General features: G+C 54.9%; 1 protein-coding gene across 2 annotated transcripts in view; it reads left to right on the top strand.

Annotated features, from left to right (window-relative positions):
* c33h22orf23 (chromosome 33 C22orf23 homolog) overlaps positions 1–21736 on the top strand; it is a 30761-nt gene extending 9025 nt beyond the window's left edge. For both annotated transcript variants that reach the window (XM_060849522.1, XM_060849523.1), the window contains 4 exons: positions 8896–9075; positions 12127–12258; positions 20454–20554; positions 21609–21736. In XM_060849522.1, coding sequence (XP_060705505.1) covers positions 8896–9075; positions 12127–12258; positions 20454–20554; positions 21609–21731 — 536 coding nt within the window. In that variant the 3' untranslated portion in view covers positions 21732–21736. The remainder of the gene's footprint in view (positions 1–8895; positions 9076–12126; positions 12259–20453; positions 20555–21608) is intronic.
* The last annotated feature ends 1968 nt before the right edge of the window (positions 21737–23704 follow it).

The raw sequence follows: 23704 nt of genomic DNA, 5'->3' as shown, positions 1-23704 counted from the left end.
ACTTTCAGGTTATAAGAGTAGGGGCAGCTTTACTCTGGATTGAACCCCGTGTCGTCTCAGGACTGGGTGTTTGATGGGGACAATGTTGAGAGAGCTTTCATTTGCATTGGAAAGTGTCAATGAAGCTTTGCTGTGTCTAAACCCATGCTTTCACTGCCCTTACAGAGTGTGATGGAGACAGTGTAGAGGGATCTTGACTTTGTACGTAACCCTGTGCTGTTCCTGTACTCGAGGATTTGATAGACACAGATTAGATGGAACTTTAATTTCAGTTTTGAAAAAGTAGAGGAAGCTTGACTCTAAATTTAACCCTGTGCTGCCCTTGTCCTGGGAGAGTTTGATGGTGACAGTGAAGAGGAGGCTTTATTCACAGTTCAAAAGAGTAGAGAGAGCATTTCTCTGTACCTAACTCTGTGTTGTTCCTGTCCTGGGAGTGTTTGATGGTGACAGTTTGAAAGAGTGGAAATTGCATTACTTTCATTTTAAAGAGAAGGGGTAGCTTTAGTCTGAATTGAATCCAATGCTTTCTCAGTGCTCGGAGCGTTTGATAGGAATAACGTTGAGGGAGCTCTAATTTCTTTTACAAACAGTAGAGGGAGCTTTGCTCAGATCTAGTCCCATGCTGTCTCTGACCTGGGAATGTTTGAGAAGGCAGCGTTGAGGGATGTTTACTTTCTTTTAAAAGAATAGAAGAAGCTTAACTCTATATCTAACCCAGTGCTGTACCTGATTTGGATAGTTTTGATGGAGAAAATGTCAAGGGAGCTTTACTTTCAGTAAAAAAAAAGAGAGCTAGCTTTATTCTCTGTCTAACTCCATGCTGTTGCTGTCATCGAGCTCTGTACATAACACTGTGCTGTATCTGTCCTGGGAGCGTTTAATACAGACAGTGTCAGGGGAACTTTACATTCAGTTTACTTTCAGATCAAGAGAGTAGAGGCATCATGCAGTTTTTGAGCAAAAACAGCATGATTCTCCATGACCCTGGACTCTTTTGACTATAAATTCCGTGAGCATGATCTTAACCTTGGGCGAAAGTGAGGGCTGCAGATGCAGAAGATCAGAGTCAAGATTAGAGTGGTGCTAGAAAAGCACAGCAGGTCAGGCAGCATCCCAGGAGCAGGAAAATCCTTGTTTCAGGAAAAAAAACCTTTACTCAGGAATAGCAGGATGAAGAGCTTTTGCCCGAAACGTCGATTTTCAATCTCCACAACCACCTGTGGAATGAGCGGTGCTCCAAAAGCAGGTGTGTCCAAATAAAACAGTTGGACTATAACTAGGTGTTGTGTGATTTTTAACTTTGCCTTAAGGTACGATCTGAGGAACGAGCAACTGGGAGGGAGTGCTGTCTGTGGGTCTGGGGACTGGGAGGGAGTGCTGTCTGAGGGACTGGGGACTGGGAGGGAGTGCTGTCAGAGGGTCTGGGAGGGAGTGCTGTCTGTGGATATGGGGACTGGGAGGGAGTGCTGTCTGAGGGTCTGGGGGCTGGGAGGGAGTGCCGTCTGTGGGTCTGGGGACTGGGAGGGAGTGCTGTCTGAGGGACTGGGGACTGGGAGGGAGTGCTGTCAGAGGGTCTGGGAGGGAGTGCTGTCTGTGGATATGGGGACTGGGAGGGAGTGCTGTCTGAGGGACTGGGGACTGGGAGGCACTGCTGTCTGAGGGACTGGGGACTGGGAGGCAGTGCTGTCTGAGGGACTGGGGACTGGGAGGGAGTGCTGTCTGAGGGTCTGGGAGGGAGTGCTGTCTGAGGGACTGGGGACTGGGAGGGAGTGCTGTCTGAGGGACTGGGGTCTGGGAGGGAGTGCTGTCTGAGGGTCTGGGAGGGAGTGCTGTCTGAGGGACTGGGAGGCAGTGCTGTCTGAGGGACTGGGGACTGGGAGGGAGTGCTGACTGAGGGTCTGGGGACTGGGAGGCAGTGCTGTCTGACAGGCTGAGGACTGGGAGGGAGTGCTGTCTGAGGGTCTGGGGACTGGGAGGCAGTGCTGTCTGAGGTTCTGAGGGACTGGGAGGGAGTGTTGTCTGAGGGACTGGGGACTGGGAGGGAGTGCTGTCTGAGGGAGTGGGGACTGGGAGGGAGTGCTGTCTGAGGGTCTGGGGGCTGGGAGGGAGTGCTGTCTGAGGGACTGGGGACTGGGAGGGAGTGCTGTCTGAGGGTCTGGGGACTGGGAGGCAGTGTTGTCTGAGGGACTGGGGACTGGGAGGGAGTGCTGTCTGAGGGACTGGGGACTGGGAGGGAGTGCTGTCTGAGGGTCTGGGGACTGGGAGGCAGTGCTGTCTGACAGGCTGGGGACTGGGAGGGAGTGCTGTCTGAGGTTCTGAGGGACTGGGAGGGAGTGCTGTCTGAGGGACTGGGAGGGAGTGCTGTCTGAGGGACTGGGGACTGGGAGGAAGTGCTGTCTGAGGGACTGGGAGGGAGTGCTGTCTGACAGGCTGGGGACTGGGAGGGAGTGGTGTCTGAGGGTCTGGGGACTGGGAGGCAGTGCTGTCTGAGTTTCTGAGGGACTGGGAGGGAGTGCTGTCTGAGGGACTGGGGACTGGGAGGGAGTGCTGTCTGAGGGACTGGGGACTGGGAGGGAGTGCTGTCTGAGGGACTGGGAGGGAGTGCTGTCTGAGGGTCTGGGGGCTGGGAGGGAGTGCTGTCTGAGGGACTGGGGACTGGGAGGGAGTGCTGTCTGAGGGTCTGGGGACTGGGAGGGAGTGCTGTCTGAGGGTCTGGGGACTGGGAGGCAGTGCTGTCTGAGGGACTGGGAGGCAGTGCTGTCTGAGGGTCTGGGGACTGGGAGGGAGTGCTGTCTGAGGGACTGGGGACTGGGAGGGAGTGCTGTCTGAGGTTCTGAGGGACTGGGAGGGAGTGCTGTCTGAGGGTCTGGGGACTGGGAGGGAGTGCTGTCTGAGGGTCTGGGGCCTGGGAGGGAGTGCTGTCTGAGGGTCTGGGGACTGGGAGGGAGTGCTGTCTGAGGGTCTGGGGACTGGGAGGGAGTGCTGTCTGAGGGTCTGGGGACTGGGAGGCAGTGCTGTCTGAGGTTCTGAGGGACTGGGAGGGAGTGCTGTCTGAGGGTCTGGGGACTGGGAGGGAGTGCTGTCTGAGGGTCTGGGGACTGGGAGGGAGTGCTGTCTGAGGGACTGGGAGGGAGTGCTGTCTGAGGGACTGGGGACTGGGAGGGAGTGCTGTCTGAGGGACTGGGAGGGAGTGCTGTCTGAGGGTCTGGGGACTGGGAGGCAGTGCTGTCTGAGGGACTGGGGATTGGGAAGGTGTGCTGTCTGAGGGTCTGGGGACTGAGAGGGAGTGCTGTCTGAGGGACTGGGAGGGAGTGCTGTCTGAGGGTCTGGGGACTGGGAGGGAGTGCTGTCTGGGGACTGGGAGGGAGTGCTGTCTGGGGACTGGGAGGGAGTGCTGTATGAGGGTCTGGGGACTGGGAGGGAGTGCTGTATGAGGGCCTGGGGACTGAGAGGCAGTGCTGTCTGAGGAAGTGGGGACTGGGAGGGAGTGCTGTCTGGGGACTGGGAGGGAGTGCTGTCTGGGGACTGGGAGGGAGTGCTGTCTGAGGGACTGGGGACTGGGAGGGAGTGCTGTCTGGAGCCTGGGAGGGAGTGCTGTATGAGGGTCTGGGGACTGAGAGGCAGTGCTGTCTGAGGAAGTGGGGACTGGGAGGGAGTGCTGTCTGAGGGACTGGGGACTGAGAGGCAGTGCTGTCTGAGGGTCTGGGAGGGAGTGCTGTCTGACAGGCTGGGGACTGGGAGGGAGTGCTGTCTGAGGGTCTGGGGACTGGGAGGCAGTGCTGTCTGAGGTTCTGAGGGACTGGGAGGGAGTGCTGACTGAGGGTCTGAGGACTGGGAGGAAGTGCTGTCTGAGGGTCTGGGAGGAAGTGCTGTCTGAGGGACTGGGGACTGGTAGGGAGTGCTGTCTGTGGGTCTGGGAGGCAGTGCTGTCTGAGGGACTGGGGACTGGGAGGAAGTGCTGTCTGCGAACCAGGTGTCATGATTGATGGTTACGGAGTAAACTATTTTGGAGTGAGTTAAGAAATGTCTTCATCCTGTGAATGGTGAGCCTGTGGAATTCTCTGGCACAGAAAGCAGTTGAGGCCAAATCATGGAATGTTTTCATGTTGGAGTTAGATAAGAGTTCTTTGGGGTAAAGGGTATGAGGAGAAACTGGGAGCAGGATACTGAGTTGGAAGATCTGAATAATCATTTTGAATGGTCATCTTTGGACCTGTGGGAGAGAAGCAGAGCACCCGGAAGAAACCCATGTAAGACACAGGGGGAATGTACAAACTCCACGCAGTTGCCCAAGGCTGGAATTGAACCCAAATCCCTGGCATTGTGTAGCAGCATGCTGCCCTCAACCGTGAGCAATCTCACCTTTCAACAGCTCCTGGGTCTCTTTGCTGTATGATGCTCTGGCACAATTCCAGAATCCAATGCCAGTTTGCCCTTTAGCCGTTCCCTGATTGCTCGCCATGTTCCAGTGGTTGGCAGTCAGCTGCTGGCGTTGATGAATAGACAGGACCATGGGCTGGCCAGTGTTAGACACAGAGCAGGAACACCACAACCCGACTCGTGACCGAAGGGAGAGGCCTGAGAAGGGTTCTGTCCTGGTTTCGGTTGGAGTGGTGGGGTTTGAGGGCGGAGATGCGGGATGTTGAAGAGATGTATCGAAGGGCATCTAAACAAGGAGGCCATCTGGTATGTTATGTGGTGGGTAGAAGAAGAGGTGGGGAGTGGTGCCAGTGTAAATATGGAAGATGAACTGTTCCACAGACCGGATAAAGATACAGGGATAGCTGGGGAAAGTATGTGTGGCCATGGATACACCTTTGTTCTGGAGAAAATGGGAGGATTCAAAGGAGAAATTGTTGAGGCTTTTGCACGAAACGTCAAATTTACTGCTCTTCAGATGCTGCCAGACCTGTGTGCTCTCTCACCAACCCCAGCTGCACTGCTGTCACCCACTCTCTAACCAACCCCAGCTGCACTGCTGTCACCCACTCTCTCATCACCCCCAGCTGCACTGCTGTCACCCACTCTCTAACCAACCCCAGCTGCACTGCTGTCACCCACTCTCTAACCAACCCCAGCCGCACTGCTGTCACCCACTCTCTAACCAACCCCAGCTGCACTGCTGTCACCCACTCTCTCACCAACCCCAGCTGCACTGCTGTCACCCACTCTCTAACCAACCCCAGCTGCACTGCTGTCACCCACTCTCTCACCAACCCCAGCTGCACTGCTGTCACCCACTCTCTCACCAACCCCAGCTGCACTGCTGTCACCCACTCTCTAACCAACCCCAGCCGCACTGCTGTCACCCACTCTCTCACCAACCCCAGCCGCACTGCTGTCACCCACTCTCTAACCAACCCCAGCTGCACTGCTGTCACCCACTCTCTAACCAACCCCAGCTGCACTGCTGTCACTCACTCTCTAACCAACCCCAGCCGCACTGCTGTCACCCACTCTCTCACCAACCCCAGCCGCACTGCTGTCACCCACTCTCTAACCAACCCCAGCTGCACTGCTGTCACCCACTCTCTAACCAACCCCGGCTGCACTGCTGTCACTCACTCTCTAACCAACCCCAGCCGCACTGCTGTCACCCACTCTCTCACCAACCCCAGCTGCACTGCTGTCACCCACTCTCTAACCAACCCCAGCCGCACTGCTGTCACCCACTCTCTCACCAACCCCAGCTGCACTGCTGTCACCCACTCTCTAACCAACCCCAGCCGCACTGCTATCACCCACTCTCTCACCAACTCCAGCCGCACTGCTGTCACCCACTCTGTAACCAACCCCAGCTGCACTGCTGTCACCCACTCTCTAACCAACCCCAGCTGCACTGCTGTCACTCACTCTCTAACCAACCCCAGCCGCACTGCTGTCACCCACTCTCTCACCAACCCCAGCCGCACTGCTGTCACCCACTCTCTAACCAACCCCAGCTGCACTGCTGTCACCCACTCTCTAACCAACCCCAGCTGCACTGCTGTCACTCACTCTCTAACCAACCCCAGCCGCACTGCTGTCACCCACTCTCTCACCAACCCCAGCCGCACTGCTGTCACCCACTCTCTAACCAACCCCAGCCGCACTGCTGTCACCCACTCTCTCACCAACCCCAGCCGCACTGCTGTCACCCACTCTCTAACCAACCCCAGCTGCACTGCTGTCACTCTCTCTCTAACCAACCCCAGCTGCACTGCTGTCACCTACTCTCTAACCAACCCCAGCTGCACTGCTGTCACCCACTCTCTCACCAACCCCAGCTGCACTGCTGTCACTCACTCTCTAACCAACCCCAGCTGCACTGCTGTCACCCACTCTCTCACCAACCCCAGCTGCACTGCTGTCACCCACTCTCTAACCAACCCCAGCCGCACTGCTGTCACCCACTCTCTCACCAACCCCAGCCGCACTGCTGTCACCCACTCTCTAACCAACCCCAGCTGCACTGCTGTCACTCACTCTCTAACCAACCCCAGCTGCACTGCTGTCACCCACTCTCTAACCAACCCCAGCTGCACTGCTGTCACCCACTCTCTCACCAACCCCAGCTGCACTGCTGTCACTCACTCTCTAACCAACCCCAGCTGCACCGCTGTCACCCACTCTCTAACTAACCCCAGCTGCACTGCTGTCACCCACTCTCTCACCAACCCCAGCTGCACTGCTGTCACCCACTCTCTAACCAACCCCAGCTGCACCGCTGTCACCCACTCTCTCACCAACCCCAGCCGCACTGCTGTCACCCACTCTCTCACCAACCCCAGCTGCACTGCTGTCACCCACTCTCTCACCAACCCCAGCTGCACTGCTGTCACCCACTCTCTAACCAACCCCAGCTGCACTGCTGTCACCCACTCTCTAACCAACCCCAGCTGCACTGCTGTCACCCACTCTCTCAATTCGTTCACCGAACTCCAAAAGTGCAGTGAAACACAATCTGCCTTTAACCAGTCAGTGCCAGGTTTATTTATTCACCCATATTTCCCCAAATCATCACGACTATTATCTTGAGTATCCTCCCAGTGTTAGAGTGTCTGTGCTGGAGTTACCTGTTTGTATTTTGAGCAGGAGTTTGAACACTGTACTTCCCCCATACCCAGCCTTCTTGCTGTCCTCAGGCACCAATCTAATATTGAAGCAGGTCTGGTGACTGTGGCCGTAGCTTCCAATTTCAATCCTTACTTTCTTCTGTAACGTTTGATCTGCCCATCCTCAGGTGGCTTCTCTGCTGTGTACTGCACTTTACCTGTTCACATCGTCACTACCCCCTGCTTTAGAACACTTTACCCTTTGGCCACACTCTCTGTTTTCACAATGGGCTTTTGTTTTGCCCCCTGTAGCCCCATCTTCCTTTAAAAGACTCTTTTACAACTCAGAAATGTTTATAAATGTCTTCAAAGGAAAGCTGGATGGGTTTTTTTTTAGAATAGATTCCCTGTAGTGTGGAAACAGGCCATTCGGCCCAACCAGTCCACACCAACCCTCCAAAGAGTAACCCACACAGACCCATTTTCCCTCTGACTAATGCACCTCACACTACAGGCAATTTAGCCTGGCCAATTCACCTAACCTGCACATCTTTGGACTGTGGGAGGAAACCGGAGCACCCGGAGGAAACCCACGCAGACACGGGGAGAATGTGCAAACTCCACACAGAGAGTCAGCAGAGGCTGGAATCGAACCTGGGTCCCTGGTGCTGTGAGGAAGCAGTGCTAACCACTGAGCCACCGTGCCGCCCACAATAGCCTACAACACACACACAAACTGGGAGGGGAATTGGCACAGGGTTTATGTTTGAGATTCAAAAAAATGAATCTCAGAATCCCGACCATGTTAGAGCAGGCCGTTCAATCCACACTGAAGAGCACCCCACCCAGACCTACCCTACATTTTCCATTAAAGCTCACTCTATTCTTTGGACTGTGGGAGAAAACCAAAACACCCAGAGAAAACTTGTGCAGACGTGGGGAGACATGTACAAACTCCACACAGACAGTCACCAGAGGGTGGAATTGAACCCAGGTCCCTGGCACTATGAGGTATCCGTGCTAACCACTGTGCCACCTTAATGGGCGTAGTTTTCCTGAGGATGTCAGAGAGTTTGGAGGCGATCACCACGGGAAAGCTAGTGGTTTGGTAAGCTTTATACAAAGACACTTCCTGTAGCTGGGAAGAAACATTTTCTGTGGTTATTCTTGACAGATTCCTTTGGGGCTGCAGATCTCTGGTTGAAAATCCTGGAAATAAAGGGTGTAATTATAATGAAGATGCAGGAACTTGAGGGGATTGTTTACATACCGAAATCTTTCAATTGACACGACAAGTTGGCAAGGTTGTTTTTTCAGAAAAGGTTTCCATGGCTTTATACAGAGAACCCGTGAGTCCAAAAGCAAGGATGAGCCATTCGAGTGACAGGCTTGACCCTTGCTGGAGGGGTGCATCAAATTCTTTGGACCACACTTCAGTGTGAGCGCCTTGGAGAGAGTTCAGAGGAGATTTACTGAAAAACTAAACCAGGGATGAGGGAAATCACTCAATGTGAAGAAGCTGGAATTATCCTCTTTAAAGCTAAGCTGGTTGTGCTGGTCAAATTCATGAAGGGTTTTGTTAGAGCAGTTAAGAAAAAACTATTTCCAATAGTGAAACTAGAGGGCACGGAATAACATCATTGATAAAGCTCGAAATGAACAGAATTTGTTTTCGGGAATAGAGAGAGAGAATTTCGGGGCAATGGGGAATTGGCTGGGGGGATGCAACTAATTAGAAAGGTCTAGCAAAGAGTGTCTTCAGGCAGGGCGGACTATCTGGCTTCCTGCTTTATGAAACTAGTCTCACATTTGTTGGATGTTTAAACCTGATGGTATTTGTTGCTCTATCATTTCATTATAGAGGGCGAAGCGTTTCCTGTGAGCTGCCACCCCAGCTCCAGCAAGGTTTCAGCAGCCTCTGCACTCCCAGCAGCCCCCTGTGTCCAGGTACAGCCCTCCTCCAAGCCACACCTGAGACCTGCAGAGAGCTGTCGGGCCGGAGATGCATACGTACGAGAAAGGTTTCGGCCACGGCCAACAAGTAAGTGTTCAGATGTATCCGGTGTAGTAAACTTCACAGCACCTTCAAGCAGTTAGTCTCATCTCTGGATTAATGGTTAGATAGATCCCTCAGAGAAACAAATCTCAAGAAGAAACTGCTGGGAACGACTTGGATTAAAACGTGCATTAAATCATTAATTATGCAAACTTTATGTTTACCCACTGAAATGTTTTTTTGTGTGTTGTTTTATGGCCTTCACTGAGGGCTCACCATACTTGCTTGGTAGTTAGGCCTAAACTTGATGCTTCTGCCCAATCAGTGAAAGAATAAAGGAAGACTTACATTTATAAAGCACGTCTCACAACTATCAAACTTGTTCTCTTTATTATTTCAGGATTTGTTAGGGCCATTTTAGAGGGAAGCTAATCATATTGCTGTGAGTTTGTTGTCACATGTAGGCCAGCTAGGAAGTAGACCAAATTCTAAACGTGATTATCTGTTGAATTTAAAATCCACCAGCTACTGAGCTGGGATTTGAACCATGTCCTCATAGCATTTCTCTGACTCTCTGCATTATGAGTCCAGTGACATAATCACTATATCTTACCTCCTGCCAAACTGCTTTCTCCCTGTTGAAATGCCGAGCTACCAAATTTGCCCACAGAGTTGATGATGGGGCCTATTTTACAACACTTCATCCCATCTCACAATCCCCAAGCTCTCAATCTCCCAGCCTCATACCTACTGAGCTTTACCTGTCCACCATGCTCAGGATGATGATTGAATATTCTCTTTCTCGAACTGTTCACATATTTGACCCCACAATGTCCTCCTCACTGATGTCCCATTGAGTAGTCACAACAGCAACCTGACATAGTCAGGTAGACTCTCACAAGCCTTCCAGCCAATGTCCCTGACTCCCCCATCACCAAGGCCCTACCCCACTGGCAGTGGGAAACAGCCAGGAAGGAATGGCCTCGAGACACCTCAACATACAAACAGCCTCCGGGTTATATGAAGCCTTTAGGTCAGACATGGAAGAGGAATCTTGTTGCTGATGACCACCTACTGCACTCTGTCTGCTGATGATCCCACCCTCCTGTTTGGAGCACCAATTCAAAGACCCACTGAGGCGACAGAGCACAGCTGTATTCAATCAAGTGAAGCTTTTCTGAGCTCCTTCCAATGTAACTCTATCCCTCCTTAAGTCAGGAGGCCAAACCTGTACACTGTGAACATCAGGTCAGCCTGAACTTCACTTATAGCCATGGTTTCCTATTCGGAGGCTCCATTCCACCTCCAAGACAGGTATTAATCACTTACTGCACCTGAGTGTTTAGATAAGCTGCTTTTCTATTAGAGTCATAGAGATGGACAGCATGGAAACATTACCTTCAGTCCAACTCATCCATGCCAACCAGGTATCCTAAATAAATCTAGAACCATTTGCCAGCACTTGGCCCATATCCCTCCAACCCCTTCCTCTTCATCTATCCATCCAGATGTCTTTAAATGTTGTAGTTGTACCCACCTTGACCACTTCCTCTGGCAGCTCATTCCATCCACACCCTCTGCATGGAAGAGTTACCCCATAGTCCCTTTTAAATCTTTCCCGTCTCACCTTAAACCTCTGCCCGCTAGCTCTGGACTCCCCGAGCCTGGGGAAAAGATCTTGTCTGTTTCTCCTATGCATGCCCCTTTGGATTTTATAAATCTCTGGAAGATTATCCCTCAGTCTCTGACATTCCAGGGAAAATAGCCCCAACCTATTCAGCCTCTCACTTGAGCTCAAACACTCCAGCCCTGGCAACAACTTTGTAAATCTTTTCTGAACCCTTTCAAGTTTCACAACATCCTTCCTATAGCAGGGAGACTAGAATTGAATAGAGTATTCCAATAGTGGCCTAACTAATGTCCTTTACAACTGCAACATGACCTCCTAACTCCTGTACTCAGTGCGCTGTTCAATAAAGGAAAGCATACCAAACCTCTTCTTCACTATCCTATGTACCTGAGACTCCACTTTCAAGGAGCTATGAACCTGCACTCCAAGGTCTCTTTGTTCAGCAACACTCCCTAGGACCTTACCATTAAATGTATAAGTCCTGCTAAGATTTGCTTTCCCAAAATACAGCACCTCGCATTTATCTGAATTAAACTCCATCTGCCACTTCTCAGCCCATTGGCCCATCTGGTCCAGATCCTGTTGTAATCTGAGGTAACCCTCTTCGCTGTCCACTACACCTCCAATTTTGGTGTCATCTGCAAACTTACTAACTGTATCTCTTATGCTCAGATCTAAATCATTTATATAAATGATGAAAAGTTGTGGACCCAAAACCAATCCACTCCACAGGTCACAACCCCCCACCACCACCCTCTGTCTTCTACCTTTGAGCCAGTTCTGTATCCAAATGGCTGTTCCCATCAAATTGCTCAGCCCCTCATTTTTCCATTTTAATCTAATTATTGCAGTGACGATCTGCTCCCTCTAACTTTATGCACTTTTTGCAAGTTATTCTTTGTTCCCTCATTCCTCTCTTGACCCGATTTTTCCATGAAACCCTAGCCCTCCCTTTCCCTCTCCGTCTGTATCTGACCTTCTGTTACTCCCTCCTCTCTTTGCCCATTCCACCTCCCTCTCTCTGCACATCCCACTCTCCCCATCTCGTACCTCTCCATCCTTCTCTCTCCCTTCACTCTTCCACCCACTGCATTCGCCTTCTATCTCCCTCCTTCCCATCCCAACCTTCTTCTCTACTTCCTCAACCTTCGCTCTGACTCATTTCTCCTTTCCTTATTTCATCCTCCTCCTTCTTCCTTGCTATCTTTACTGTCTCTTCCTGTTCTCTTCCTTTGCTGTCCATTTGCTCCCTCCTTTTTTACGGATCCCTTTCTTGTACCCTTCTCTCCACACATTACTTCCTAATCCCTCTTCCTCTCCCTTTCCTGCCCCATTTTCCCCCTCTGGCTCACCCTCCATCCCTTTACTCAGATTCTCTCTCTCTCTCTCTTGGTTGCTGTGCTGCTGATGGGACCAGGCTGGCTACTCCCTAATCTCTCTGGGGTTCCCTCATTGATTTCCTTCAGGAAACCTGGAGAAAGAGAAGCAACGTCTGCAGAATCTCATGGCGACTGGGAAGGATGGTCCTGAGCCCAGTCACAAACCAAAACCTGCAAAACAGGAAGAAGAGACTCCAGAAGTTGACCGGTTTGAAGAATGTAAGTGTTCCTGCAATACAGCCACAATGTGGATGTGTCAAAGGTTAATTCCTGGCATTCAGCATGCAGAGCTGGGCATGGGGCTCACTCTCACTGCTACGGATGTCAGGAAAGATGGCTGCTGTCAGTGAGTGAGGGAGGGAGGGTGCTGTCAGTGAGTGAGGGAGGGAGGGTGCTGTCAGTGAGTGAGGGAGGGTGCTGTCAGTGAGGGAGGGTGCTGTCAATGAGTGAGTGAGGGAGGGTGCTGTCAGTGAGGGAGGGAGGGTGCTGTCTGAGTGAGGGAGGGAGTTGTCACTGACGGAGATAGGGTGCTGTCAGTGAGTGAGTGAGGGAGGGAGGGTGCTGTCAGTGAGGGAAGGAGCTATTACTGAGGGAGGGAGATTGCTGTCAGTGACGGAGAGAGGGTGCTGTCAGGGAGGGTGCTGTCAGTGAGGGTGCTGTCAGTGAGGGTGCTGTCAGTGAGTGAGGGAGGGAGGGAGCTATCCCTGAGTGGGGGAGTGTTCTGTCAGTGAGTGAGGGTGACTGCTGTCAGTGAGTGAGCGAGGGTGCTGTCAGTGAGTGAGAGAGGGTGCTGTCAGTGAGTGAGCGAGGGTGCTGTCAGTGAGTGAGAGAGGGTGCTGTCAGTGAGTGAGAGAGGGTGCTGTCAGTGAGTGAGCGAGGGTGCTGTCAGTGAGTGAGAGAGGGTGCTGTCAGTGAGTGAGCGAGGGTGCTGTCAGTGAGTAAGCAAGGGAGCTGTCAGTGCGTGAGGGAGGGTGCTGTCAGTGAGTGTGGGAGGGTGCTGTCAGTGAGTGTGGGAGGGTGCTGTCAGTGAGTGAGAGAGGGTGCTGTCAGTGAGTGAGAGAGGGTGCTGTCAGTGAGTAAGCAAGGGAGCTGTCAGTGCGTGAGGGAGGGTGCTGTCAGTGAGTGTGGGAGGGTGCTGTCAGTGAGTGTGGGAGGGTGCTGTCAGTGAGTGTGGGAGGGTGCTGTCAGTGAGTGTGGGAGGGTGCTGTCAGTGAGTGAGCGAGGGTACTGTCAGTGAGGGAGGGAGGGTACTGTCAGTGAGGGAGGGAGGGTGCTGTCTGAGTGAGGGAGGGTACTGTCAGTGAGGGAGGGAGGGTACTGTCAGTGAGGGAGGGAGGGTACTGTCAGTGAGGGAGGGAGGGTGCTGTCTGAGTGAGGGAGGGTACTGTCAGTGAGGGAGGGAGGGTGCTGTCTGAGTGAGGGAGGGTACTGTCAGTGAGGGAGGGAGGGTGCTGTCTGAGTGAGGGAGGGAGTTGTCACTGAGGGAGTTAGGGTGCTGTCAGTGAGTGAGTGTGGGAGGGTGCTGTCAGTGAGTGAGGGAGGGCGCTATCACTGAGGGAGCGAGGGTGCTGTCAGTGCGGGAGGGTGCTGTCAGTGAATGAGGGAGGGAGATTGCTGTCAGTGACGGAGGGAGGGTGCTGTCAGTGAGTGAGGGAGGGACCTATCACTGAGTGAGGGAGTGTTCTGTCAGTGAGTGAGGGTGACTGCTGTCAGTCGGTGAGTGAGGGAGGGTGCTGTCAGTGAGTGAGGGAGGGTGCTGTCAGTCGGTGAGTGAGGGAGGGTGCTGTCAGTGAGTGAGGGTGACTGCTGTCAGTGAGTGAGTGAGGGAGGGTGCTGTCAGTGAGTGAGGGTGACTGCTGTCAGTCGGTGAGTGAGGGAGGGTGCTGTCAGTGAGTGAGGGAGGGTGCTGTCAGTGAGTGAGGGTGACTGCTGTCAGTGAGTGAGTGAGAGAGGGTGCTGTCAGTGAGTGTGATAGGCTGCAGTCAGTGAGGGAGTGAGGTTGCTGTCAGTGAGGGATGGAGGGTGCTGTCAGTGCGTGAGAGAGGGTACTGTCAGTGAGTGAGGGAGGGTGCTGTCAGTGAGTTAAGGAGGTGCTGTTAATGAGGGAGGGTGCTGTCAGTGAGAGATGGAGGGTGCTGTCAGTGAGTGAGGGAGGGAGCTGTCAGTGAGTGAGGGAGGGAGCTGTCAGTGAGTGAGGGAGGGTGCTGTCAGTGAGTTAAGGAGGTGCTGTTAATGAGGGAGGGAGGGTGCTGTCAGTGAGAGATGGAGGGTGCTGTCAGTGAGTGAGGGAGGGTGCTGTCAGTGAGTGAGGGAGAGTGCTGTCAATGCGTGCGAGAGGATGCTGTCAGTGAGTGAGCGAGGGTGCTGTCAGTGAGGGAGGGAGAGTGCTCTCAGTGAGTGAGGGAGGCTTCTATCAGTGAGGGAGGGAGGGTGCTGTCTGAGTGAGGGAGGGAGTTGTCACTGAGGGAGGTAGGGGGCTGTCAGTGAGTGAGAGTGTTGTCAGTGAGTGAGGGAGGGTGACTGCTGTCAATGAGTGAGGGAGGGTGCTGTCAGTGAGTTAGTGAGGTGCTGTTAATGAGTGAGGGAGAGTGCTGTCAGTGAGTGAGAGAGGGTGCTGTCAGTGAGGGAGGGTGGGTGCTCTCATTGAGGGAGGGAGGTAGTGTGCTGTCAGTGAGTGAGAGGGGGAGGGTGCTGTCACTGAGTGAGGGAGTGTGCTGTCAATGAGTTTGAGAGGGTGCTGTTAATGAATGAGGGTGGCTGCTGTCAGTGAGTGAGTGAGTAAGGGTGCTTTCAGTGTGTGAGGGAAGATGCTGTCAATGAGTGAGGAAGGCTGCTGTCAGTGAGTGAAGGAGGGTGCTGTCAGTGAGTGAGGGAGGGTGCTGTCAGTGAGTGAGGGAGGGTGCTGTCACTGAGGGAGGGTGTTGTCAGTGAGTGAGAGAGGGTGCTGTCAGTGAGTGAGCGAGGGTACTGTCAGTGAGGGAGGGAAGGTGCTGTCTGAATGAGGGAGGGAGTTGTCACTGAAGGAGGTAGGGTGCTGTCAGTGAGGGAGGGAGCTGTTACTGAGGGAGGGTGCTGTCAGTGAGAGAGGGAGGGTGCTGTCAGTGAGCGAGAGAGGGAGGGTACTGTCAATGAGGGAGGGAGGGTACTGTCAGTGAGTGAGGGAGGGAGATTGCTGTCAGTGAGTGTGAGAGGCTGCAGTCAGTGAGGGAGTGAGGGTGCTGTCAGTGAGTGAGAGAGGGAGCTGTCAGTGAGGGAGGGAGGGTGCTGTCAATGAATGAGGGAGGGAGATTGCTGTCAGTGACGGAGGGAGGGTGCTGTCAGTGAGGGAGTGAGGGTGCTGTCAGTGAGTGAGAGAGGCTGCAGTCAGTGAGGGAGTGAGGGTGCTGTCAGTGAGTGAGAGAGGGAGCTGTCAGTGAGGGAGGGAGGGTGCTGTCAATGAATGAGGGAGGGAGATTGCTGTCAGTGACGGAGGGAGGCTGCAGTCAGTGAGGGAGTGAGGGTGCTGTCAGTGAGTGAGAGAGGGAGCTGTCAGTGAGGGAGGGAGGGTGCTGTCAGTGAATGAGGGAGGGAGATTGCTGTCAGTGACGGAGGGAGGGTGCTGTCAGTGAGTGAGAGAGAGGGAGCTGTCAGTGAGGGAGGGAGGGTGCTGTCAGTGAATGAGGGAGGGAGATTGCTGTCAGTGATGGAGGGAGGGTGCTGTCAGTGAGTAAGGGAGGGTGCTGTCAGTAAGTGAGGGTGACTGCTGTCTGAGTGAGTGAGGGAAGGTGCTGTCATTGAGTGAGGGTGACTGCTGTCAGTGAGTGAGTGAGGGAGCTGTCAGTGCGTGAGGGAGGGTGCTGTCAGTGAGTGAGGGAGGGTGCTGTCAGTGAGTGAGGGAGGGTGCTGTCAGTGAGTGAGGGTGACTGCTGTCAGTGAGTGAGTGAGGGAGCTGTCAGTGCGTGAGGGAGAGAGCTGTCAGTGAGTGAGGGAGGGTGCTGTCAGTGAGTTAGGGAGGTCCTGTTAATGAGTGAGGGAGAGTGCTGTCAATGAGAGCGAGAGGGCGCTGTTAATGAATGAGGGTGGCTGCTGTCAGTGAGTGAGTGAGTAAGGGTGCTTTCAGTGTGTGAGGGAAGATGCTGTCAATGAGTGAGGAAGGCTGCTGTCAGTGAGTGAGTGAGGGTGCTGTCAGTGAGTGAAGGAGGGTGCTGTCACTGAGGGAGGGTGTTGTCAGTGAGTGAGGGAGGGTGCTGTCAGTGCGTGAGGGAGGGTGCTGTCAGTGCGTGAGGGAGGGTGCTGTCAGTGCGTGAGGGAGGGTGCTGTCAGTGAGTGAGGGAGAGAGCTGTCAGTGAGTGAGGGAGGGTGCTTTCAGTGTGTGAGGGAAGATGCTGTCAGTGAGTGAGGAAGGCTGCTGTCAGTGAGTGAGGGAGGGTGCTGTCAGTGAGTGAAGGAGGGTGCTGTCACTGAGGGAGGGTGTTGTCAGTGAGTGAGGGAGGGTGCTGTCAGTGAGTGAGATGGAGACTACTGTCAGTGAGTGACGGTGCAGTCAGTGCGTGAGGGAGGGTGCTGTCAGTGAGTGAGGGAGGGAGCTATTACTGAGGGAGGGTACTGTCAGTGAGAGAGGGAGGGTGCTGTCAGTGAATGAGGGAGGGATTTGTCACTGAGGGAGGTAGGGTGCTGTCAGTGAGCGAGTGAGGGAGGATACTGTCAATGAGGGAGGGAGGGTACTTTCAGTGACGGAGGGAGGAAGGGTGCTGTCAGTGAGTGAGGGAGTGTACTGTCAGTGAGTGAGGGAGGGAGATTGCTGTCAGTGAGTGCGAGAGGGTGCTGTCAGTGAGTGAGAGAGGGTGCTGTCAGTGAGTGAGTGAGGGTGCTGTCAGTGTGAGGGAGGGAGACTGCTGTCAATGAGTGAGGGAGGGTGCTGTCCGTGAGGGAGTGTGCTGTCCGTGAGTGAGGGAGGGAGACTGCTGTCAATGAGTGAGGGAGGGTGCTGTCAGTGAGTGAGGGAGGGAGGGTGCTGTCCATGAGTGAGGGAGGGAGGGTGCTATCAGTGAGAGAGGGAGATTGCTGTCAGTGAGTGAGGATGCTGTCCATGAGTGATTGAGGGAGGGTGCTATCAGTGAGAGAGGGAGATTGCTGTCAGTGAGTCATGGAGGGTGCTGTCAGTGAGTGAGGATGCTATCCATGAGTGAAAGAGGGAGGGTGCTGTCAGTGAGGGAGGGAGGGAGGAAGGGTGCTGTTAGTGTGTGGGGGAGGGTGCTCTCTGTGAGTGAGGGAGGATGCTGTCAATGAGTGCGAGAGGGTGCTGTAAATGTGTGAGGGTGACTTCTGTCAGTGAGTCGGGGAGGGTGCTCTAAGTGAGTGATTGAGGGTGTGTTCTCCCTGGGTCAGGGGGCTGTTGCTGTGGGAGTGTGTACTCCCTGGCTCAGGGAGCTGTTGCTGTGGGAGTGTGTTCCCCCTGGGTCATGGGGCTGTTGCTGTGGGAGTGCGTTCCCCCTGGGTCAGGGGGCTGTTGCTGGGGGAGTACACTCTCCCTGGGTCAGGGTGCTGTTGCTGGGGGAGTACGCTCTCCCTGGCTCAGGGGGCTGTTGCTGGGGGAGTGTGTACTCCCTGTGTCAGGGAGCTGTTGCTGAGGGAGTGTGTTCTCCCTGGGTCAGGGGGCTGTTGCTGGGGGAGTGTGTTCTCCCTGGGTCAGGGGGCTGTGGCTGGGGGAGTGTGTTCTCCGTGGGTCAGGGGACTGTTGCTGGGGGAGTACACTGTCTCTGGGTCAGGGGGCTGTTGCTGTGGGGGGGGGTGTTCTCCCTGGGTCAGGGGGCTGTTGCTGGGGGAGTGTGTACTCCCTGGGTCAGGGGGCTATTGCTGGGAGAGTACACTCTCCCTGGGTCAGGGGGCTGTTGCTGGGGGAGTGTGTACTCCCTGGGTCAGGGGGCTGTTGCTGGGGAAGTGTGTTCTCCCTGGGTCAGGGGGCTGTTGCTGGGGGAGTACACTCTCCCTGGGTCAGGGGGCTGTTGCTGGGGGAGTGTGTACTCCCTGTGTCAGGGAGCTGTTGCTGAGGGAGTGTGTTCTCCCTGGGTCAGGGGGCTGTGGCTGGGGGAGTGTGTTCTCCGTGGGTCAGGGGACTGTTGCTGGGGGAGTACACTGTCTCTGGGTCAGGGGGCTGTTGCTGGGGGGGGGGGGGGGGGGGGGTTCTCCCTGGGTCAGGGGGCTGTTGCTGGGGGAGTGTGTACTCCCTGGGTCAGGGGGCTATTGCTGGGAGAGTACACTCTCCCTGGGTCAGGGGGCTGTTGCTGGGGGAGTGTGTACTCCCTGGGTCAGGGGGCTGTTGCTGGGGAAGTGTGTTCTCCCTGGGTCAGGGGGCTGTTGCTGGGGGAGTACACTCTCCCTGGGTCAGGGGGCTGTTGCTGGGGGAGTGTGTACTCCCTGGGTCAGGGTGCTGTTGCTGGGGGAGTGTGTACTCCCTGGGTCAGGGGGCTGTTGCTGCGGGTGTACACTCTCCCTGGGTCAGGGGGCTGTTGCTGGGGGAGTGTGTACTCCCTGGGTCAGGGGGCTGTTGCTGGGGGAGTACACTTTCCCTCGGTCAGGGTGCTGTTGCTGGGGGAGTACACTCTCCCTGGGTCAGGGGGCTGTTGCTGGGGGAGTATGTTCTCCCTGGGTCAGGGGGCTGTTGCTGGGGTTGTACAGTCTCCCTGGGTCAGGGGGCTGTTGCTGGGGGAGTGTGTACTCCCTGGGTCATGGTGCTGTTGCTGGGGGAGTGTGTTCTCCCTGGGTCAGGGGACTGTTGCTGGGGGAGTGTGTTCTCCCTGGGTCAGGGGACTGTTGCTGGGGGAGTGTGATCTCCCTGGGTCAGGGGGCTGTTGCTGGGGGAGTGTGATCTCCCTGGGTCAGGGGGCTATTGCTGGGGGAGTACACTCTCCCTGGGTCAGGGTGCTGTTGCTGGGGGAGTGTGTTCTCCCTGCGTCAGGGGGCTTTTGCTGGGGGAGTACACTCTCCCTGGGTCAGGGTGCTGTTGCTGGGGGAGTGTGTACTCCCTGGGTCCGGGGCTGTTGCTAGGGGAGTGTGTTCTTCCTGGGTCAGGGGGCTGTTGCTGGGGGAGTGTGTTCTCCCTGGGTCAGGGGGCTGTTGCTGGGGGAGTGTGTTCTCCCTGGGTCAGGGGCTGTTGCTGGGGGAGTGTGTTCTCCCTGGGTCAGGGGGCTGTTGCTGGGGGAGTACGCTCTCCCTGGGTCAGGGTGCTGTTGCTTGGGGAGTACACTCTCCCTGGGTCAGGAGGCTGTTGCTGGGGGAGTACACTCTCCCTGGGTCAGGGGGCTGTTGCTGGGGGAGTACACTCTCCCTGGGTCAGGGGACTGTTAATGGGGGGAGTGTGCTCTCCTTGGGTCAGGGGGCTATTGCTGGGGGAGTACACTCTCCCTGGGTCATAGGGCTGTTGCTGCGGGAGTGTGTTCTCCCTGGGTCAGGGGGCTGTGGCTGGGGGAGTGCACTCTCCCTGGGTCAGGGGGCTGTCGCTGGGGGAGTGCGTTCTCCCTGGGTCAGGGGGCTGTTGCTGGGGAGTGTGTTCTCCCTGGGTCAGGGGGCTGTTGCTGGGGGAGTGTGTTCTCCCTGGGTCAGGGGACTGTTGCTGCGGGAGTGCACTCTCCCTGGGTCAGGGGGCTGTTGCTGGGGGTATGTGTTCTCCCTGGGTCAGGGGACTGTTGCTGCGGGAGTACACTCTCCCTGGGTCAGGGTGCTGTTGCTGGGGGAGTGTGTACTCCCTGGGTCAGGGTGCTGTTGCTGGGGGAGTACACTCTCCCTGGGTCAGGGGGCTGTTGCTGCGGGTGTATACTCTCCCTGGGTCAGGGTGCTGTTGCTGGGGGGGTGTGTTCTCCCTGGGTCAGGGGGCTGTTGTTGGGGGAGTGTGTTCTCCCTGGGTCAGGGGGCTGTTGTTGGGGGAGTGTGTTCTCCCTGGGTCAGGGGGCTGTTGTTGGGGGATTGTGTTTTCCCTGGGTCAGGGTGCTGTTGCTGGGGGAGTGTGTTCTCCCTGGGTCAGGGAGCTGTTGCGGGGGGAGTGTGTTCTCCCTGGGTCAGGGGGCTGTGGCTGCGGGAGTGCACTCTCCCTGGGTCAAGGGGTGTTGCTGGGGGGGTACACTCTCCCTGGGTCAGGGTGCTTTTGCTGGGGGAGTACACTCTCCCTGGGTCAGGGTGCTGTTGCTGGGGGAGTACACTCTCCCTGGGTCAGGGTGCTGTTGCTGGGGGAGTGTGCTCTCCCTGGGTCAGGGGGCTGTTGCTGGGGGAGTGTGTTCTCCCTGGGTCAGGGGGCTGTTGCTGGGGAAGTGCGGTGTTGGTGAATGTGAGAGCAGGGGGTTGTTGACTTTGTGAAGGAGGCCAATGAGGGAGGAGTTGTGAGTTTGGTGCGACACGTGTCAGATTGGTTTTCTGGAAGTCTGCCTCCATTTCTGTTGCAGTGTGCAACGAGATTGAAGAACGGCGGCAGTTTCTGGAGCAGATGGAATCTTTTGGCCGTGGGAAGGAATTCCGAGCAATCATTCAAACAGAAATCTCCCAGGTAACTACTACAATGGGAAATGGTCGTGTTACTGTCACTGTTAGCCGAGTTAATGTCGGATTGCCCTCACCCCAGGTCTCTGGTCAAACACTGTCTGCCCTACAGTCCTGGTGGGATTGGATCTCTGCCCCCAGTGTGTCGGGCTGACCCTGCTGTATTTACAGGGTCCGGTCCATTCCCGAGAAACGGGCAACGAGGGTGCTCATCTCGACTCCACATGTCATCGGTGGAGGAGACAGGGATAAATCCACTGGTTTGCGGCCTCTGGAGGGTAGAGCATGAAGGGAATGTTCTCACCGTCTGCGCACAGGCGTAGCTGTCTCGGACATTCAGTCGCCATCGTCCCAGAGGGCTATAAGTCTACTCCAACATTTGACATAGAGAGAGAGAGAGAGAGAGACAACTCGTGGTATGTTTAACCCGAGGGTCACCACACCTCCGGTGAGAAGGAGAGATTAGATTAGATTAGATTCCCTACAGTGTGGAAACAGGCCCTTCGGCCCAACAAGTCCACACCGACCCTCCGAAGAGTAACCCACCCAGACCCATTTCCCTCTGACTAATGCACTTAACACTATGGGCAATTTCACATGGCCAGTTCACCTGCCCTGCACATCTTTGGACTGTGGGAGGAAACCAGAGCACCCGGAGGAAACCCACGCAGACACGGGGAGAATATGCAAACTCCAGATAGTTGCCCGAGGCGGGAATTGAGGCAGCAGTGCTAGAGAGTCCTGAGGACAGAACAGCAACAGCAATGGCAGGACAACAAGAGCTGATTATCACACTCCCCAGTGGCACATGTGAGAGGTTTTACTGGTGTCTGGAATGAGGTGAGGCTTTTTCCAAACCTGTCAATCCTGGCTTGAGCTGATGTATCTGCGAACAAACGGTGTGGAGAGGCAGGCTGAAGGTGATCACTGCCGTTCTGTAGTCACACTGCCAGCTGCCTGGCTTGCTATAACCAGCTCAGTCATCATCAGCAAGTGTCAATATTCCACATGGGATAGACTGGGCATTTACTGCCCCTACTGACACCTCCTGTCCCTTACAGAAACTCAAAGAAATGGAAGAAATTGACAGGACGAGGAACCATGAGTTAGAGATGGCGACGAGGGAGCGAGAGAGAGGCGACACTTGTTCACAGTGTCAAGTCAAAAATGGAAATAACGCCTAAAGAGGTATACATTGCATTGTACAAATTCATTTGAAATAAAACAGACATCTACATTGTGGATTCCTGCCGAAGGTGTGATTTGCAGGACCCCCCGTCGAGTCCCTTTGTGTTTAATCCTAACCAGTGCCTTCTCAGATTTTATCAGAGTCAGAATGAGAGAGTCACACAGCATGGAAACAGACCATTCGGTCCAACCAGTCCATTCCAAACATAAGGCAGCCTCCCTGCTCCAGGCCCGTCTCCCTCCAAACATTTCCTACTCATGAACAAAGAGGAGTCATGTACTCTGATCTTGGAGATTTCAGATCATTTTGATTTGTCTCATTATATTTACCCCTCACAGCAGCAGCATCTCTACCCGAGTGACTTGTCCTTTTGTTCGATTTCTGTATATTCCAGAACCAGTTCCATTCCATCCATTTCCAGTTTCAACAAACACTCGATCACATGTCTGTAACTGGGAGCACACTGTGCAGGGTCACTGGGATCACATTGTGCAGGGATACTGGGATCATACGGTGCAGGGACACTGGGATCACAGTGTGCAGGGTCACTGGGATCACAGTGTGCAGGGTCACTGGGATCACAGTGTGCAGGGTCACTGGGATCACACTGTGCAGGGTCACTGGGATCACACTGCAAGGTTACTGGGATCACACTGTGCATGGTCACTGGGATCACAGTGTGCAGTGTTACTTGGGATCACAGTGTGCAGGGTCACTGGGATCACACTGTGCAGGGTGACTGGGATCACAGTGTGCAGGATTACTGGGATCACACTGTGTAGGGTTACTAGGATCACACTGTGCAGGGTCACTGGGATCACACTGTGCAGGGTCACTGGGATCACACTGTGTAGGGTTACTAGGATCACACTGTGCAGGGTCACTGGGATCACACTGTGCAGGGTCACTGGGATCACACTGTGTAGGGTTACAAGGATCACAGTGTGCAGGGTCACTGGGATCACACTGTGCAGTGTCACTGGGATCACACTGTGCAGGATCACTGGGATCACGGTGTGCAGGGTCACTGGGATCACGGTGTGCAGGGTCACTGGGATCACGGTGTGCAGGGTCACTGAGACCACACTGTGCAGGGTCACTGGGATCACACTGTGCAGGGTCACTGGGATCCCACTGTGCAGGGTCACTGGGATCGCACTGTGCAGTGTTACTGGGACCGCACTGTGCAGGGTCACTGAGTTCGCACTGTGCAGGGACACTGGGATCGCACTGTGCAGGGTCACCGGGATCGCACTGTGCAGGGTTCCTGGGATCACACTGTGCAGGGACACCGGGATCACACTGTGCAGGGTCACCGGGATCACACTGTGCAGTGTTACCGGGATCACACTGTGCAGTGTCACTGGGATCACACTTTGCAGGATCACTGGGGTCACACTGTGCAGGGTCACTGGGATCACACTGTGCAGTGTCACTGGGATCACACTGTGCAGTGTCACTGGGATCACACTTTGCAGGATCACTGGGATCACAGTGTGCAGGGTCACTGGGATCACACTGTGCAGGGTCACTGGGATCACACTGTGCAAGGTCACTGGGATCACACAGTACAGGGTCACTGGGATCACACTGTGCAGGGTCACGGATCACACTGCAGGGTTACTGGGATCACTGTGTGCAGGCTTACTGGGATCACACTGTGCAGGGTTACTGGGATCACACTGTGCAGGGTCACGGATCACACTGTGCAGGGTTACTGGGATCACTGTGTGCAGGGTCACTGGGATCACACTGTGCAGGGTCATTGGGATCACACTGTGCGGGATCACACTGTGCAGGGTCACTGGGATCCCAGTGTGCAGGGTCACTGGGATCACACTGTGCAGGATCACTGGGATCACGGTGTGCAGGGTCACTGGGATCACGGTGTGCAGGGTCACTGAGACCACACTGTGCAGGGTCACTGGGATCACACTGTGCAGGGTCACTGGGATCGCACTGTGCAGG

The sequence above is a fragment of the Hemiscyllium ocellatum genome, chromosome 33, assembly GCF_020745735.1.
Source record: "Hemiscyllium ocellatum isolate sHemOce1 chromosome 33, sHemOce1.pat.X.cur, whole genome shotgun sequence".
Lineage (NCBI taxonomy): Eukaryota > Metazoa > Chordata > Chondrichthyes > Orectolobiformes > Hemiscylliidae > Hemiscyllium > Hemiscyllium ocellatum.
The sequence above is the reverse complement of the archived record's forward strand: the minus strand, read 5'-3'. Positions and strand labels throughout refer to the sequence as shown.